The sequence below is a fragment of the Cebus imitator genome, unplaced genomic scaffold (assembly GCF_001604975.1).
Source record: "Cebus imitator isolate Cc_AM_T3 unplaced genomic scaffold, Cebus_imitator-1.0 Scaffold242, whole genome shotgun sequence".
Taxonomy (NCBI): Eukaryota; Metazoa; Chordata; class Mammalia; order Primates; family Cebidae; genus Cebus; species Cebus imitator.
In genome coordinates this window covers 2,142,441-2,162,674 of record NW_016107557.1, presented here as the reverse complement: position 1 = coordinate 2,162,674, position 20,234 = coordinate 2,142,441, and the positions used below count along the sequence as shown (strand labels likewise).

The following is a 20,234-nucleotide window of genomic DNA, read 5'->3' as shown; positions in this document are numbered from 1 at the left end:
GGCCCAGGCGGCAGATCACCTGAGGTCAGGAGTCCGAGACCAGCCTGCCAACATGGTCTCAAACTGTCTCTACTAAAAATACAAAAAATTAGCTAGGCATGGTGGCACGTGCTTATAGGCCCAGCTACTTGAGAGGCTTGAACTCAGGAGGCAGAGGCTGTAGTGAGCCAAGATTGTGCCACTGCACTCCAGCCTGAGTGACAGAGCAAGACTCCATTTCCAAACAAAAAACAAAAAAATAAAACCCTCGTAATAGAGCAACATGTCATCCCATATTCTTCCCACCAGTGTTACTGAGTGAGGAACATTACTCTAGTATTTCTCTCCACATATCTAAAATAAAAGATGAAGAGTAAGTTTTATATAACAACATAATAGTATTTGATAAATTGTTCACTGACAAAGATATAAAATTCACAAAGATATAAAATTCACATGGTTACAAAGGCCCAAAACCTGATTAACCACACAGGATGGAACATTCCCCAACTCAGTCCTTGCTATTACCTAGGCAATGGGCCAAATGCCTGGCTCCCATCACAGCAGTGTGAACCCAGGACCAGCAGCATGGTACCACCCAGGAGCACGTTAGAAATGCAGATTCTCAGAACACAATTTAGATAAGAACCTTTGTGGAGGTGGGGTCCCAGGACTCAAGTTTTAATAACTTTCCAGATAATTCTTACGTACACAAAAATTTGAAAACCACCACTGACTGACCCTATCTTATTTAAGCGTTCAGACCTTCTTTACTGTCATAGAGAAGGTAAGCCATCTACAAGTCAAGAGTAGAACCGATGTGAGGCTAAAGCCTGTGTGTATGGAGCACTGCGCATGATTAATACTGCTGCTACATTCACGGCAAGACACTGAAAATCTTATCTGTTCCTGAAAGCTCAAAACGAAGTCTTTAGTAAGCAGGTAATATACATTCTTCATAAAAATTCAGGATATGCACATATGGAAAGCAAAGGCATCCATAACCCCAACGCTCAGACACAAACAACATCAGCATTCCAGGCCTGTCCCTCAAGACTGTACAATGTCATTTTTACAATCTTGAAATACAGTTTTGAAAAGAAGTCGATATAAACCTTAACTGTAATATAAAAGAGAAATACAAAGAAAGCACTTTATATACAATGGTATAAATTTCAACACATAAATGCTTGTGCATGTCAACACTAGAAAACAAGTTCCTGGCAATGTCAAAATCGCCCCTAGGGACAGCACTGCCCCCAGGGACAACTGCTCAGCACGGAAACAGACAAGGAACGAGGATTCTGTGTTAATCCAGTGCCTGGCATGGGCTGCTGGGTTTGTTCTCATTTTTTGCTACTTATAGACAATGTGTGAGAGGACATCGTTAGAGAGACATCTCACACACATCCCTACTCTCTCCCTAGGATTCCCTCCTAGAAGCAGAGGGATGGGTGTGTGCGTGTTTCCCAACCCTACTCTCTTCCTAGGATTCCCTCCCAGAAGCAGAGGGATAGGTTTGTGCATGCTTCCCACACTGCTGAATACACGTTGCCTACTGGCCTCATGAGGGAGTGCCAACTTAATTCCCAGCACTAAAGTCTGAGGGTAAACGCGTGGTTATTTATAGGCATTGCATCATTAGGTAGACAGAATGGGGGGAAATCAAGACATTTAAAATACCTTTCCTAAACGTGACTGCAACGCCAGAGCCCTGTGACTTTACAGATACTCTGATATTTGCTGACATGCTATTAGACAGATATGGTCACCATCACTTCTAGTTGTCCTTAAATGTTGCCCTGTCGAGGTGGGATGGCTAGAAAATGGTTAAACACAATTATCCTCGGGGAGCCTGGCAGGTCCTGGGAGCCTCAGCTTCATCTCTCCCCCTCCCCTTCAGAATTCCCACAATGCATTCAGCTCACTCTGTGGTCTCGAAGTATAGTCCAGACTGGTCAGAGAGGAAATACAAATTATTTTTAAAATAGAAAATCAAATGGAAATTAAAATAATATAGTATCACAAAAGGGTTGGGAGGTGGTGGGGAATGTTTTTAAACTAATTTGACAAGGCCTGTCTCAAAACATAGGCAACTGAGATTTTAATTTCTCTTCCTAATCAAACAACTGCTTTTCAGTCTTGAAAAGTCATAGACTATTCTGGAATACTGAAAACTGGGATTTCACTGTTTCCTAAAAGGAGTCAAAATAATTATCAGAAACAAAACAAAACACTGACCCAATCCCTGTGTCACTAACCCATAAACAACATGTCTGTTCCCACTGATGTTAGTGAAATCACCCCTGCCACACTGCCCAGTTCTGATATATCTGGTGCATGTAACTACCACAATGTGAGGCAGGTTTTTTCCTTTCAGCTTTAAATATGAAAAGTTAATTTACAACCAATTCATATCAATTAATAAAATAATTTACCCCATCAACAGGAGTTTTTCCTGGTATAAAGTTCACGCGAACAAAACGCTTGTTGACGACTTCCAGTCTGTCTACCTAGAATTTTAAAAACAAATTCAAACATAAATTGAGAGAAAATACTTGAGATACTCTTTTAAGCTCATTTAAAATACATATGATGTTTCAGCCATACAAGGAAAGAATAAAGAATCAGATAAGGATGCCCCCACGTTTCCACCTCTAACTTTGCTGAAGCTCCCAGGCACGGCCCCTCCCAAAGGGGGCCATGCTCTCACTTAGGGGCTGTGCTGCCCAAACCACATCCTTATACACGTAGGTAACCCTACATAATATGCAAATTCCCTTTTGCCTGTTTTTAAACTTTAAAAATGGTCTTGTTGGTGGGCGTGGTGGCTCACACCTGTAATCCCAGCTCTTGGGAGGCAGAGGCAGGCAGATCACAAGGTCAAGAGATAGAGACCATCCTGGACAACATGGTAAGACCCCGACTCTACTAAAAATACAAAAATTAGATGGGTGTGGTGGCGTGCACCTGTAATCTCAGCTACTCAGGAGGCTGAGGCAGGAGAATGCCTTGAACCTGAGAGTTGGAGGTTGCAGTGAGCAGATTACACTACTGCACTCCAGCCTGGTGACAGAGCAAGACTTCATCTCAAAAAAGTCTTGTTTTATATATAAGTATCCTTTTACAACTTTCTTTTTCCCTCCAACATTGCATATGTGAAGTTTACACAAGCTGACACTTCCCATGCTGCAGGGTATGCCATGCTATGAGGACACCCAAGTTACCAATCCATCCTTCTATTAATAGACAGCTAGGCTGTTACATATTTCTCACAATGCTGTTATGAACATTCCCATAGCTACCTTCATGGGTACATCTTAAAAAATTTCTCCAGGATACATACCTGTAGACACACTAAGGCTGGGTTGCAGGGTATATGTATCTTCAGCTTTACTAGATATTGCCAAATTGCTCTCCAAAATGGTTCCCAAATTAACACTGTCATGAGCAAAATATTACTATTGCTCTACAGCACACAGACTATTGCTCTATAGGACATACCAACATTAGGTAGTTTAAGACTTTTTAATTTTTGTCACTCTATAAATATAAAATAGTTTAAGCTTATTTAATTGAATCTCTTAGTTATATAGGATTTTTTTATTTTTATTTTTTAAGACAGGATCTCACTCTGTTACCCAGGCTGGAGTGCGGTGGTCTAATCATCGCTCACTGCAGCCTCAACCTCTCTGGGCCTAAGAGATCCTCCTATCCCTGCCTCCTTGAGACTACAGGTACAAGCCACCACAAGTGGCCAATTTTTTTGTATTTCTTTGTAGAGATGAGGTCTCCCTGTGTTGCCAGGCTGGTCTTGAACTCCTACATTCAAGTGATCCTCCCACCTCAGCCTCCCAAAGTGCAGGAATTATAGGCATGAGCCACCATGGCTGGTCTACATAGGATTCTTAGTAACACTGTTAAACACCACATCCCAAGGACTATAACTGATTTAGGAGCATAGGCCCTCTGGGATGTGCTTATTTCCTGTTGCTTGCTTCATCAGCAAGTCTTGGGGGCAAGAATGAGAAACAGAAAGCAAGGGAGCCCCAGAGCAATCCCAGAGGGGCTGGAATCAGGAAGCAATTGTTCTTAAAAGGCAGTCTCTGTCAGAGAGGAATGACTGGTAGTGCTCCGCCCCACAGACACCTGCTGGGGAGACAGGAGACTGATGCCAAAGAGCCAGAGGGTCAGGAGGAGCTAGAGCTATGGAGAAGCCGCCTCCAGGACCTGCCATCCCATTCAGAAGGACAGCTGCAGCCCAGTCCACACACAATGACCACTGCTTCTGAGCAGCTTCTGAGTGGGAGTCCCTACTACATCTGAGAGTTACACCTATAAGATCCTCACTTTCAGCTGGGCACCGTGGCTTAGCCTGTAATCCCAACACTTTGGGAGGCCAAGACGGGAGGATCACAAGGTCAGGAATACGAGACAAGCCTGACCAATGTGGTGAAACCCTGTCTCTACAAAAAATACAAAAATTAGCCAGGGGTGATGGTGCACACCTGTAGTCCTGTCTACTCAGGAGGCTGAGACAGGAGAATTGCTTTAACCCTGGAGGCAGAGGTTGTAGTGAGTGGAGATCGTGTCATTGCATTCCAGCCTGGGCAACAGAGAGAGACTCCACTTTGGGAGGCCAAGGAAGGCAGATCACAAGGTCAGGAGATCGAGTCCAGGCTAACACTGTCTCTACTAAAAATACAAAAAACTAGCCAGGCGTGGTAGCATGCACTTACAGTCCCAGCTACTCAGGAAGCTGAGACAGGAGAATCGCTTGAATCCAGGAGGCGGAGGCTGCAGTGAGCCAACATCGCACCACTGCACTCCAGCCTGGCAACAGAGTGAGATTTAGTCTCAAAAAAAAAAAAAAAAAAAAAAATCCTCACTTTCATGAGATAAACACATTTCAAAAATGCAACTAGATAAGAAGACTCTGGGAAGATAATGGTATAAGGAAGCACCAGGAACCCATCTCCCTACCCACAGGACAAAGATACAGGCAGGATCTGTCTGATATATGTATTTTTGGAACTCAAGTCCACTGAAGGTTTGCAACTTCCAAGGGAAACATAAACTGAAGTTAATCTGTCAACTTCAGCTCTTAGCACAGTAGCAGCTGCCCATCTGAGTAGATAACCATTTCTTACCTTTCTGTAAATGTTTAGAAATCATTTTAATTCTTTACACTACCTCAGTATTAATTCTGCCTTACTTTATCCATTTCATGGATGAAAACCCAAGTATTAAGAAGTTAAGGAGTTTCCCCAAGGCTACATAGCAGGCCTAATCCTTGTTCTCTGACTATCACTATACTGCATCAATTCTAAGACACACATTTTTCATATTTTAACATCAGAAATGGAGATCCATTTTACAACTGATGGCATGTCATAATTTCATCAGCATCTTATTAGATTTGTCTTAGTAACCATGTGTCTTACAATCAATAGCATCTTAAAGATGTTGAAACATAGCCTTACTTATTTCCCACTGGTTATGGTGAATACAGTTCCACATGGGCAAGCCCAGCAGGCAGTAACAAAGGCTGCTCTGCGGACAGAGCAACGGCAGGGACCATGTGCCTACCTGGCCCTCCCTTAGAGCCCCATCTGCTCTAACTTGACACTCTCTCATTAGCTACCAAACCCACAAGTGACTAAACATAGTAAAGACCCACAAAGAGCCCAGAGAGGCTGGCACAGACAGCACAGAGAAGTAGTAGCTGAGGGCACGTGAGAAAAGGGCACAAGCAGAGGACTGCCAGGACCACGTCAGAAGCAATGCTTCCAAAACCTGGTTCTAGGAGGTAGTGAAATAAACGGATTTGGGGGTAAATGTGGGGATACCAGGTAGAAACATGAGTCCCCTGGTTGCAGTAGTTCTCAGCATTAGAAAAATCCAAGTGAAAGTAACAACTTTACAACGGACAAGCCAGGTTTATCTGCTGTCACTTCTTTGGTTTAATCTGCTGGATTTCACCTTTGAACCACAACAGCCACCAATCCCATCAAATACTTACTACTCCTTTTGAAAGATAGTTATTGACAAAGTCCTTCCAAGTGATTTCTCTCCCGGATCTCCTGAACAAGAAGTAAAACACGACTCCACCCCAGAAAAGAGTAGTCCAGAGGAAGTACATCCTGAAATCCTTGTCATCCCATGGAAAGTCACCCTGGGCAGAGAGGGAGACAGCTTCTGTGAAGAATGAAAATTCCACAATACGATCTATCCCTCCAACACTAATAATGCCTCCCAACCTTCTCTGGGCCACCATCATAACCTCAAAATTCACACACTGTATAGGATCAAACCTTCTGGAACCTGGACCACCAGTGAGAATCATCTTTCTTGCCACTTCGTTTTCCACCACCACCTCCTCCTCCAGAAGAGCGTGCGGTAGCAGCTGGCTTTGATTCTGTTCATAAACAAAGAGCACATACAGACAGAATCATGGCAAGGTTTTGGCTCTCTCAGCAATGTCTTCATCTATACTGTTTAATTAAAAGCCTTATTGCAGAATACACTGTGTCGGCTCATCAGTTACTACATGAAGCACTATGAGGAGGAATACAAATAAAGCTTACCAATCAGGGAGGCTCCCAAGGGCTATACTTGTATCATCTCATGCACAATAACCCAAGAAATTATAGGACTGTTATACCCATTCACAGAGGGAGAAAGTATAGCTTAAGTAACTTGGTGGATAATGTGTGGCAGTGTTAGGGGATAGTGAATAAGTGACAGAGTTGGGATGCAAATTCCTCAGTCCCCACTCAAAGTTTAAAAGTATGTGCTAGCTCCCCTGCAGGCACCTGAGGATGGCTTTTCCTCTTATATTTATTGTCAAAGATTAACGTTGTAAAGAAATGACTAAGGAATGAAAAGAAAAAAAAAAAAAAGTATGTGCTAGCCAGGCACGGTGGCTCATGCCTGTAATACCAGAACTCTGCAGGGGCCAAAGCAGGAGAATCCCTTGAGCCCAGGAGTTCAAGACCAGACTGGACAACAAAGCAAAACCCTGCCTCTACAAAAAAAAAAAAATTCAAAATTAGCCAGGCACAATACGATATATGCTCTGTGAGACACAAATCCCACAGCATGCACCCGTGGTCCCAACCACATAGGAGGCTGAGGCAGGAGGATCACTTGAGCCCTAGAGTTCGAGCCTACAGTGAGCTGTGATTGTACCACTGCACTTCAGCCTGGGCAACAGGAAGACCCTATCTCAAAAACAACAGCAACAACAAAACAAAAGTAAGTACTCCCTTTCCTACTTCCCCCAAAGTATACATTGTTCAGTTTCTTCTGCAGGAAAGCCCACGGTTTTGACAAATGGCTAAAAAAACACACCCACAAAAAACTAGCTGCAGGAATCTGAAATGAATCAGATGATGAACTGTGTCCCCCAAAATCCTTATGGGAAAGTCCTAGTCCTCAGATCCTCAGGACAAGGACTTAACTGGAAAAAGGTTTTTCACAGAGATAATCACATTGAGACAAGGTCATCAGTGAGCCCTAATCCAATATAACTACTGGTCGTATAGAAAGGGAAACTTGGACACAGACAGGCATGGAGGGAAGATGATATGAAGAAACAGGACAGACAACCATCTAAAAACCTGGAACAGACCATTCCCTCCCAGCCCACAAAAGGAACAAAATCTGATGACACCCTGAGCTTGGATTTCTAGCCTCCAGAACCATAACATTAAATATTTGTTGATTAAGCCACCCAGTCTGTGATACTTTGTGACAGCAGCCCTAGCAAACTGATGTAGTCAATGATGCCAACATCTTCCTTTCTTTTGCCACTTCTCCATCTCTCAAAGACCAACAAATACACTTTTTTTTTTTTTTTTTTTGAGACAGTCTCACTCTGTCACCAGGCTGGAGTGCAATGGCACAATCTCAGCTCACTGCAGCCTGTGCCTCCCGGGTTCAAGTGGCTCTTATGCCTCAGCCTCCCGAGTAGCTGGGATAACAGGCACGTGCCACCACGCTCGGCTAATTTTTGTATTTTCAGTAGAGATGGGGTTTCACCATGTTGCCCAGGCTGGTCTTAGACTCCTGACCTCAGGTGATGTACCCGCTTCAGCCTCCCAAAGTGCTGGGATTACAGGCATGAGCCACTGTACCCGGCCCGAATACACTTCTAATGTCTTCAGTGACCATGAAGCAAGCCCTCTAGTGTAACAACCTCCTGGCCATCCTCAGTGGCTATGTGACATGTGGCTTCACAACACATTCACTCCTCTGTGCTGCACATGAGGAGCTTCTGCACCTCTGTCTTAAGTGGAGTCTGAGACAGGCGTGATGTGCACAAGCCTCAGCACCTGCAATGAGGCCCAGGACTGGGAAACAGGCAATAAGCACGCCACTAAAGCTGTGCAACATTCCACACCACTCAGGGAGAAAGGAATGTCCACAAAAAAGGCACCCAAGTGTTCCTATGGGTTATCATTACTTGTCCCCCACACCAAGACTCAAAGACTTCCTAGCAGGCACTGGGAGACTGTAGGCACTGCTCTAATCTAGAACCCCGGGGCTATCACCAGCCCACACCAGTGCTTTTCCTATCCTGTGTTCCCTGGCTCTCACTCCTTTGCATTCTTTGAGCATGTATCTGTCTCTCCAACTAGATGACAAGCACATTTAAAAACAAGGACTGAGGACAGGTGCAGTTGTCATGCCTGTAATCCCAGCACTTTGAGGCCAGTGGATCACAAGAGATCAGGAGTTCAAGACCAGCCTGGCCAACATATTGAAACCCGGTCTCTACTAAAATTATAAAAGTTAGTTAGGCGGGGTAGCACGTGCCTGTAATCCTAGCTACTCAGGAGGCTGAGGCAGGAAAATCACTTGAACCCAGGAGGCAGAGGTTGCAGTGAGCCAAGATGGCACCATTGCACTCCAGCCTTTGCGACAGAGCGAGACTCCTTCCCAGGAAAAAAAAAAAAAAAACCCAATAACTAAATTATAGTTGTCCTTACATTTCCCTAAAAAGCAAGGATGCCAATTGAATACCAGCATGTGCAATACATGGTGCTAAATGCTATCACCCTCATGAAATGGGCACAGGAGGCTTGGAGCTCACTCGGTCCCCCAGCCACCCAGCTCTAAGAAAGTCTCTCTGAATCCCTAAGGTGAGATAACGCTCTGAAGAGTAATTTTTAAAACACTGCCCTAAACACATAAATATGTCTCAAACAAATTGCATATATTAGATTTCTAAGACTGTTCTCAATTATGTGCCAGAATATACCAAATATGCTTAGTTTGACTAATCAATACCTCTAAAGTGGCCTTAAATTACCTCAGCTTGCAAAATGACAAGAAAATATCAACAGAAAATTAAGGTGAAATGAAACATAAGGTCTGTAGAATTTTATATATACTTGTAACCTACAGCTTCACAACTGACTTACTATAACTTTCTTTCTTTTTTTAATTTTTTTTTTTTGAGACAGGGTCTCTCTGCTGCCCAGGCTGCAGTGCAGGGGTACTATCACATCACAGCTCACTGCCAGGCTCAGGTAATTCTCCCACCTCAGCCTCCCAAGTAGCTGGGACTATAGGTATATACCACCATGCCTAACTAATTTTTTGTATTTTTAGTAGGGATGGGGTTTCACCACATTGCCCAGGCTGGTCTTGACCTCCTGGACTCAAGCAATCCACCTGCCTTGGCCTCCCAAGGTGCTGGGATTACAGGAGTGAGACACCGTTCCCAGCCTGATAACGCTTTTCTTTGTTCAGTGGAAACTATCACCATCATATACGAGGGGAAAACACAAAATTCAAATATAATCTTGTCAAAAGGTACCTTTTTTTTCTCCCATAACTTCTTTAGGTTCACTAGCTTTTTTTCCATTTTTTCCATTAGGAAAGTATTTTTCAAATCCTGTTAGAAAAGGAAAAAAAAATACACATCTTCAAACTAAAATTCACCAGGTTTTGGGTTCATTTTCTTTTCAAAGAAGCTGATGCATCATCAAAAAGCACAAGTTGGCCAGGCATGGTGGCTCATGCCTGTAATCCCAGCACTTTGGGAGGCCGAGAAGAGCAGATCACCTGAGGTCAGGAGTTCAAGACGAGACTGCCCAACATGGCGAAACCCTGTCTCTACTAAAAATACAAAAAATTAGCTGGGCGTGAGTGGCAGGTGCCTGTAATCCCAGCTACTTGGGAGGCTGAGGCAGGAGAATTGCTTGAACCCAGGAGGCAGCGGTTGCAGTGAGCCAAGATCACGCTACGGCANAAAAAAAAAAAAAAAAAAAAAAAAAAAAAAAAAAAAAAAAAAAAAAAAAAAAAAAAAGCATAAGCTAAAAGCAGAACATTTCTTGTGGACAAGCACATCAAAGTCTAAATAATAGTTCACAACCCAAAGTGTTAAAGGAAAAAGTCTCCTTTTTGCATACCAATTTCATTATCTACAAATGTGTTACATTTGAAGATGACATATCTTCAATGCTGTAATCAGAGAGAAGGTAGAGGCGGGGGAACTGGTTACAGAAGGAGAGAGAAGACCCAACCTAAGAATGTAGAACACTACGGCCACACCTAAGCATTTACCTTTTGGCGGTCGAGAACAGAATCTTTGATAAGCAGCAATTACATCTGTCAAAAGAGAATTTCTGCTGTCCCTTTCTTGAGTTGTAGCATATCGATAAAGCTGCAACATCACATAAAAATAAAAGCATGGTTATATCAAGATAAAAAATTTAAAAGAGCTTCATTTCCTGGTCGTAAAGTAGGTGAAAGGTCTCTATCTTCCACAGATGGCTACAAAGTAACACAGAATGACTCCCTTATTGGGGACTAAGGTTACCTAACACTAGGCCACTATTCCAGCAAAAGAACCAGGGGACATATATTATTGTCCAGAAAACAAGAATATTTCAAAATCAGACATAATGTAGAATTGCAGTCCAGTTATAATTATGTGACAATACATTCACTTTGACGATGTTTGTTTAATTTGTAGCACTCAAAAGAGAAACCCTGGCCAGGCGCAGTGCCTCTCGCCTGTAATCCCTGCACTTTGGGAGGCTTAGGCAGGTGGTTCACAAGGTCAGGAGATCAAGACCATCCCGGCCAACATAGTGAAACCGGGTCTCTACTAAAAATACAAAAATTAGCTGGGTGTGGTGGTGAATGCCTGTAGTCCCAGCTACTTGAGAGGCTGAGGCAGGAGAATCAATTGAACCAAGGAGTCGGAGGTTGCAGTGAGCTGAGATCGCACCACTGCACTTCAACCTGGCAACAGAGCAAGACTCTAACTCAAAAAAAAAAAAAAAAAAAGGAAAAAAGGACAAACCCTGACATGGCAAATACAAGGTATTTGCCTGAAGTTACAGACCAGTGCTGCCTTTAAACATAACACTAAGTGTATCTTAGTTCAATGATGTAAGTCAGGACCCATCATCACTGATAATCCTTATACCAGCAACATTTTCTAAAGATATCTGATATATTGTCATACTGGTGAAAATCATATTAACAGAAAGTCCCACTACAGATACATTTCTGCTTTATATAACATATGTTGCTAAAAAGTTGTTTGTAAATACAGTCTAGGTAAATCAAAGCATAATGTAAACAAACTGAAGAGGCTCTCTATTAAACTTAGTTGCACAATTAAGAGCAGTCAATGTCAAGACGCTTTGAGAAGATATATTCCTATCAGGAGGTGAAAAGTTCAAGTAATCGTACCCTTTTGCAAACTGAAAATTTTCGCCACAAGGGGAGAGGAAGGTAAGTGGCTTTTAAATAGAGATGGGAATGTGTTTTGTTTGTTTGTTTTTGAGACAGGGTCTCACTCTGTCACCCACGTTGGAGTGCAGAGGCACAATCTCAGCTTACTGCAACCTCCACTCCCAGAGCCCAAGTGACTCCCCCACCCCAGTCTCCAGAGGAGCTGGGACTACAGGCATATACCACCATACCTGGCTAATTTGTGTATTCAGATGGGAATGTTCAAAGTGAAGTGTATACAGATTGACATCCATCATCATTTCCCTCCTTTATGGTTAAAACATCACAAAATTGGCCAGGTGAGGTGGCTCACACTTGTCATCCCAGCACTTTGGGAGGCTGAGGCAGGAGGATCACCTGAGGTCGGGAGTTTGAGACTAGCCTGGGCAACACAGCCAGACCAGTTTCTATTTAAAAAAAAAATAAAACTATAATTATAAAAATTACAAAACCAAATAAAACCACCTCACACTCACTATAATCAAAAAGACAAGTGTGGGTGAGGATGTGGAGAAACTGGAGCCTTGTACACTGTGCTGGTGAGAATGTAAAATGGTGTAGGCACGTTGGAAAACAGTTTGACAGATCCTCAAAATGGTCAATGTAGAGTTACCATATGACCCAGCAATGCCATCCCAACCAAGGAAGCTGAAAACACAAATCCACACAAAAATATGCACACAAATGTTTACCACCTGAAGACAGATAAAACGTAGTATACCCATACAAGAGAATACCAGTCACCCAAACAAAGGAATGAAGTACTGACACATGGATGAACCATGAAAACACTGTATTAATTGAAAGAAGCCAGACACAAAAGGTCACATATTATGATTCCATTTATATGAAATATCTAGAATAGGCAAATCCATAGAGAGATACATTAGTGGTTGCCTAGGGCAGGGGGAATGGTTATAGAGAAATGGGGAGTGATTGCTAATGGTCACAGGGCTTCTTTTTGGAGTGCTGAAAATGTTCTGGAATTAGGGACAGTGATGATGGCTGCACAACCTTGTGAATATGTTAAAAACCAATGAACTGCACACTTAAGATGAAGAATGGTTTGTGAATAAAAATGTCAATAAAAAAAAAAGAATGAGATGATTTAACTTCAAATAAATACACAATTCTACACAGCAAAACAGGACAGGAACACCAATACTGTTTTTGTCTCAGTGCAATACTGGCCTGGGAGACTTTGGAGCTTATGTTGTGTTACACCGTCCCAAACCACCAGAACACTTGGCCTATGAAATAAGCACTGGTAACAGGTAAGGAGGCAACATAAAAGAGTTTTTTCCAATGCCAAATCCATTAAGGGTGTAGATTAAAATGAATTGTTACTCAAGTTAGACAAGTCAACAAATCCAGGCCAGGTGCTATCAAGCACTGGGGTGTCCAAAGGGGAATCAGAACCAGTTCCAACCCCTAAGAAGCACAGAAACAAAGCAGAGAAAGTCATGGGACAAATCAGTTACACTACGGCATAACAATGTCACAAAACAAAAGCTCTAAGTACAGGGAACAGGAGTGGCACAGAGGTAATATGAAGGGATCTTCCTATCACCACATCTTAGTCCTCTCTGTTCTGCTAAAACAGAGTACCTGAAGCTGGGTAATTTACAAAGGTTTATGTAGCGCACAGTTCTGCAAGCAGGGAAGTAGGAGAAACAGGGTGCTGGAGAAAGAAGGGTGCTGGGCTTACAGTGAGGGTCACATGCTAGGTCAAAACATGGCAGAAGGTGCTACATCAAAACATGGTGAGAGAAGGTCAATGGCAAAGCGGTCACATGCCATGAGGAAGTTCTACTTTATAACCACCTACGGTCCCTGGCACTAAGCCAGTCTCCCCACAGCTCACAGAACTCACGTACTACCTTTAGAATAGCACCAAGACACTCATGAGGGCTCCGCTCCCACGGCCCAAACACCTCCCACTGGGCCCCACCTCTCACTGCAGGATTGGGAACAAATTTCAACATGAGTTTTGGTGACGCCAAACGCAAACCATATTCAAACCATAGTACCATATAAAGCAAGTCTTTATATCACCATAAAGTTTAGTATAGAACTGGGCACTGTATACACTCCATAAATATTGACTGAAAAGCCCTTTTCAGGCTCTATTTACAAACTGTGTTGACATGGAATATCCCTAGCAATAACTGTGACTGAGTTTAACACTGGGGTTGTATTCCATAAAGAAATCATCAATGAAACTTTTTCTCCTCTGCATATCTAATCCAAGCTCTGCGTGTCTACCACTCAAGGACTAATGTGAGATACTAATTCACAAAATTTAAGCTGAGAGTGCCTCATTTTGGAGCATTAGCCTTTAGGTTTGACAACAAGAGCACTTTTCAGTTGCTTTATCATCAGTCTTATTCCTCTGGGCACACTTGAGAACTGATCTCTCAATACATCAGAATCTCTTCCCCAAGAACCTCACCATGAATGCAGTACTTCTGTCTCTGTTAATGGTAGCAAGAACATAAAGGAAAACGTGTCCTATCAGACTTGCTCACAGACAGCACAGTAATGCCCAGGTGTCACCCAGGCAGATCTTCAGAGAGTACCAGAAAGTATCTATCAGGCCCCCCCATCAATCAGCTACAGCTGTGAGCACAGACGACTTTCTTACATATCTGAGTGAGATTCACAGGGACAACAGTGTCACTCAAAAGGAAGACCTTTGGGTAATACTTCTAACATAAAACTGCAAGCTCACAATGCAGATCCCTACCTGGAACTGCACGTCTGAGTCCAATATCACTAGTGGCAAAAGAAAAGGGGTCGGGCTGGGTGGGATGACTCATGCCTGTAATCCCAGCACTATGGGAGGATGAAGTGGGTGGAACACTTGAGGCCAGAGGATCGAGACCAGCCTGACCAACATGGTGAAACCCTGTCTCTACTAAAAATACAAAATTTAGTCAGGCATAGTGGCGGGTGCCTATAATCCAAGTGACTCGGGAGGCTGAGGCAGGAGAATNGAAGTTGCGGTGAGCCGAGATTGTAGCATTGCACTCCAGCCTGGGCAACAAGAGCAAAACTCCGTCTCAAAAAAAAAAAAAAAAAAAAAAAAAAACAAAATCAACCTCGGGGCTGTAGTCTCAGATAAGCAGGAGGCTGAGGCAGGAGAATCGCCTGAACCCAGGAGGTGGAGGTTGCAGGAGCAGAGATCACACCACTGCACTCCAGCCAGGGCGACAGAGCAAGACACTGTCTCAAAAAAAAAAAAAAAAAAAAGAAAGAAAAAGAAAAGGAATCAAAGCTTGGCAAAACACAGAAATGGATACAATGCAGGAAAATGAAAAAGGATGGGCAGCGTGGTATGATCACAAGGAAGAAATTGATCTAAGACTGACAAGAAAGCCTCAAAGAGTAAAAGTCATATATGCAGGCATTATTATTCTCCCTCCCCCACCCTTTCTGTAAGAGACAGGGTCTGCCTGTCACCTACGCTGGAGTGCAACGGTGAAATCACAGCTCACTGGAGTGTCAATGTTCCACGCCAAGCAACCTGCCTTGGCCTCCCAAGTTGCTGGGACTACAGGTGTGAGCCACTGAGCCGAGATAATTTAAGGAAAAAAAAATAACGATAGAAGCCAGGAGCTGTGCCTCAGGCCTGTAATTCCAACACTTTGAGAGGAGGTAGTGGATCACCTGAGTCCAGGAGTTCAAGACCAGCCTGGTCAAGATGGTGAATCCCATCTCTACAGAATTTTTTTTTTTTTTTTTTGAGACAGAGTTTAGCTCTTGTTGCCCAGCTAGAGTACAATGGCGCGATCTCAGCTCACCATAACCACCACCTCCCAGGTTCAAGCGATTCTCCTGCCTCAGCCTCCCGAGTAGCTGGGATACAGGCATGCACCACTAGGTGCTAATTTTGTATTTTTAGTAGAGACAAGGTTTCTCCAAGTTGGTCAGGCTGGTCTCTCTCCCGACCTCAGGTGATCCGCCCACCTCAGCCTCCCAAAGTGCTGGGACTACAGGCTTAAGACACCACGCCCCGCTCAGAAATTTTTGAAAATTCAACCACAGTGGCTGGGAGCGGTGGCTCACACCTGTGGTCCCAGCACTTTGGGAAAACGAGGCAGGCAGATCACCTGAGGTCAGGAGTTCATGACCAACATGGAGAAACCCCGTCTCTATTAAAGATACAAAAAATTCGCCGGGCATGGTGGTGCAGGCATATAATCCCAGCTACTCGAGAGGCTGAGGCAGGAGAATCGCTTGAACCCGGGAGGCGGAAGTTGCGGTGAGCCGAGATTGTAGCATTGCACTCCAGCCTGGGCAACAAGAGCAAAACTCCGTCTCAAAAAAAAAAAAAAAAAAAAAAAAAAAACAAAATCAACCTCGGGGCTGTAGTCTCAGATAAGCAGGAGGCTGAGGCAGGAGGATCGCTTGAGTTTGAGGCTGCACTAAGCCATGTTTGAACCACTGCACTCCGGCCTGGGCGAGGAAGCAAAACCCCATCTCTAAAAAAAATTCAAATTAAAAAAAAAAACTGTATAGATGAGGGCCTGCTATGCTGCCCAGGCTGGTTTCCAACTCCTGGACTCAAGCGATTCTCCCGCCTCTGCCTCCCTAAGTGCTGTGATCACAGGCTTGAGCCCCCGCCTGGCCTGTCACCCCTAACAGTGAAGACACTTAGCTGACTTCCTCAGGGGCGCTAGGCTAGCATGAGGCCAAGCCAGGTTCCCGTGGCCGACCCGGGGACCTCAACCACCACCCGTACACCAGTGCAAGGCTGAGGAACCGTGTCACCAAAACAGTGAGCCACTAATCGACACGTGAACCTTTCCTTGAGACAGATCAAGGCCACGGTTCTGTCAACACACTATTATGTCTGAAACACACATTAGGTCCCACGTGTCTCCAGAGGGATGGCTACCAACAAAGAGCCTCCTGCTGAGAGCAGGCCCTGATATGCAACGAACACAGAGTCCCTGCTCTGAAAAGGTGACATTCTTAGCTTCCTGACTGGGGTGCCCTCAGGCTGCTATGGCTAATGGGGGCTGCTGGGTAGGTGACATTCTTAATAATAATAGCTAATACTGCCAGTCCTGGAATGCCAGCAGTGGCCCCATTCAACAGACGGAAAGGAAACACCGAGGCTTGGAGAGGTTAGGCAGCCCAACTCCGAAACCCCCTTTAGATAACATCGTCCTCGTGCTGCTGACTCAAAATCGCAGACGCCTTCGTTTCGTGCGCCCCGGCCACGAAAGCAGGGACAAGGACGGCTACCAAGCCGACATGACCTTCGAGGCTTCAGCCGCCCGGGCGAAGCTCGAAGACCCGGCTCCACCGGAGCGGCGTGTTTTCTACACTCGAATCCCACAGGCAAGGCAGGGCAGGGCGCGAACCGGCGCTCCCAGGGCCTGTGGAGAGACAGCGCGGGGAGCCGGGGCCCTCGACAAGGACGGCCCGCGTGCGGTGGGAGGGCGGGGGCCGGTGACCTTGACGCCCTCTCTCCCGGGCCGGAAGCGGGCCTGAGGCCGGGTGGAGGGCGCCGGGCGCCCAGTCAGGACTCACCGTCCGGAGGCAGGGCCGTTCGCCCTGGCCCACGCGGCCAGGCACGAGGAGCAGCGGAAGGCCGCGGGGCCAGCAGCTGCCCCGACCCCACAGCCGCAAGCAGCGGTGCGCCATGGCCGCCGGCGTGGCCTGCTTGGCCCCGGGCGCTGCGCAGGCGCCGGCGGGCGGCGACTGGCCGCCTCGGGAAGCGGGCTCGGCTCGACGAAAGGCCACCAGGCAGCGCCGCGGCCCCGCGGCTCACCGCGGAGCCCACGCTCCCGACGCGGCGTCCCTTCCGCCAGCCCAGTGCCGGCGCGCTGACGTCGGCGTCTCCTCTCCTAAGCCCGACTCAACCTCCGCCTGGGCTAGAGGCGGGGCCAAACGGGAGGAGCGTGAGGGGCGTGACCGGAGGCGGGGCTGACGGAGCTGCGTGGGGGGCGTGACTGGAGGCGGGGCCAAGGGGAGGACAGTGCCGGGCCAGCGGGAGCTGGAGGAGGGGCGATGGAGAAGCGGGGACAGAGCCAGGGAGAACTGTGGAGGACCAGCGGGAGCTGGGGGAGGGGCCGAGGGAGAAGCAGGAGCGGGGCCGAGGAAGGACTGTGGAGGGCGACCAGGAGCTGGAGGCGGGGCCTATGGCGCAGCGTGAGGGGCGTGGCTGGAGGCGGGACCGAGGGAGGACCTTGGAGGGTAAGCGGGAGCTGGAGGCGGGGCGATGGAGAAGCGGGGACAGGGCCGAAGAAGGACCGTGGAGCGGGAGCAGGAGCTGGAGGCGGGGCCGATGGAGGAGTTCCGTCGGGGTGGCTGGAGGCGGGGAGGAAGGGGAGACGCTTGAATTTGTGAACCTGGGATGCAGGGCTTGGGCAGCTGGGTGGGTCAGCCGGAAGGAGCGAGGGGGAAGTAGCGGAGGCCTCAGTGGCAGCAGACGGAAAGATCCTCCAAGCGCCAGCTCTATCATCGGTGTGGTGCTAGGCTCTGGAGACACCAAAGCACACATAACTGACCGCTGGGAGGGCGATGCGAAGACTCACAAGCAGCAGGGAGTGTTGGGGGTGTGCCTGTTCGCTCTAGGAACCCTGTCTGGGAACTGGTTCTCGGAGGGCAAGTCGAGTCTTCCAAGTAGTGGAAACTGCACATTGTTTCCTGTACCGTGTCAGTGGAGTAGAAAAGGAGAGGACTTTGAACCGAGGTGGGGGATTTGGGTTTTTTTCTGAGACGGGCTGTCACTCTGTCGCCCACGCTGCCGACACTGGACCTCAGGCAAAGTGCAGTAATCCTTGAGAGGCAGGAGACAAACCAGGTGAGTCCTATGATTACCCCAATAAAACAATAAGAAAAAGAAAACCAGATACACCATCGTACCATGCTCCCACAAAAGAAAACTGAGTAGACAAATAGATTTTAGGGCAAGGATATTCCAACAAAATTAATTTCAGGAAAAACACTATCACTAAGGATGAAGAGGATCAGGTTTCTTTTCTAGAGACAGCGTCTCACTCTGTCACTTAAACTGGAATGCCAAGTTGCAACCATAGCTCACTGCAGCTTCCAACTCCTGGGCTCAAGGGATCCTCCTGCCTCAGCCTCCCAAGTACCTTGGACCACAGGCACTCGCCACCACACTGGACTTTTTTTGTTTATTTGTAGAGATGGAGTCTCACTTTATTGCCCAGGCTAGTCTCAAACTCCTGACTTTAGCAATCCTTCTGACTCAGCCTCCCAAAGTGCTGGGATTACAGATGTGAGCCACCCACACCTGGCCAAGAAGGATTTTTAAAATTATCATTATAAAAGGGTCAATTCATCAACAGGACATAACAACCCTAAACATATTTGTTCCCATTAACAGAAGCTTAAAATACGTGGAGCAAAGACTGGCAGAACCACAACTTCCAATTATATTTGGAGATTTCAAATCCTTTTTTTGATTTTTGACAGAACAATTAGGAAAATAGTATATAGAAGACTTAAATACAATCAACCAACTAAATCGAATAGACATTTACAGAAAACTCATAACAAGAATACACATTATTTTCAAGTTTTCATGAAGCATTTATCAAAATAAACCATATTGTAGGCCATAAAAATATTAAGAGGAGTCAAGTCATATAAAACATATTTTCTAACCACAATGAAATTAAATTAGAAATCAATATCAGAAATAGGCTGAGGCGAGAGCATCACTTGAGCCCAAGAGTTCCAGACAAGCCTGAGCAACATAGAAAGACCTCATCTCCAAAAAAGAAAAAAAACTAGGCAAAGAAAATGAAGAAAAACCAAAGAAGAGAAAGTAGATAGAGCAAAAATCAATAGAATTAAAACATAAAAGAGGGAGAGAGAAATGAATGAAATCAAAGGGTGTTTCTTTGAGAAGATCAATACTCAGATCAATCAGGAAAAAAGAAAATGACACAAATTGGCCCAGTGCAGTGGCTCATGCCTGGAATCCTAGCACTTTGGGAGGCCAAGGCAGGCACATCACCTGAAGTCAGGAGTTCCAGCCTGGCCAAAATGGTGAAACCCATCCCTACTGAAAATACAAAATTAGCCATGCGTGGTGGTGCATGCCTGTAATTCCAGCTACTCTGGAGGCTGAGGCAGGAGAATCACTTGAACTCGGGAGGTACAATTGCAGTGAGTCAAGATCGTGCCACTGCACTCCAGCCTGGGCAAAAAGAGTGAAACTCCACTCAAAATAAAAAAACGAACCCCCATCTCTACTAAAAGATACAAAAAAAGATACAAAAATTAGCTTGGGATGGTGGCAAGTACCTGTAGTCCCAGCTACTTGGGAGGCTGAGTCAGGAGAATAACTTGAACCCAGAGTCAGAGGTTGCAGTGAGCCGAGATCATGCCACTGCACTCCCACCTGGAGTGTGAAATTCCTACTCAAAAAATAATAATAAATAAAGACACAAATTGCCAATACCAAGAATGAGAAAGTTGACATGACTTCAGATTCTACATGTATTAAAATA

The 20,234-nt window shown here is 45.5% G+C and overlaps 1 protein-coding gene across 1 annotated transcript in view; it reads right to left on the bottom strand.

Moving 5' to 3' along the window:
- The window catches only part of AFG3L2 (AFG3 like matrix AAA peptidase subunit 2), a 47,018-nt gene extending 29,402 nt beyond the window's left edge, over positions 1-17,616 (bottom strand). The window contains exons 1-6 of the mRNA XM_017498467.2: positions 17,278-17,616; positions 10,555-10,654; positions 9,806-9,883; positions 6,294-6,397; positions 6,002-6,154; positions 2,418-2,492 (exon numbers count right to left, since the gene is read on the bottom strand). Of these exons, the coding sequence (XP_017353956.1) occupies positions 2,418-2,492; positions 6,002-6,154; positions 6,294-6,397; positions 9,806-9,883; positions 10,555-10,654; positions 17,278-17,391 (624 nt within the window). The 5' untranslated portion in view covers positions 17,392-17,616. The remainder of the gene's footprint in view (positions 1-2,417; positions 2,493-6,001; positions 6,155-6,293; positions 6,398-9,805; positions 9,884-10,554; positions 10,655-17,277) is intronic.
- Positions 17,617-20,234: the final 2,618 nt, after the last annotated feature.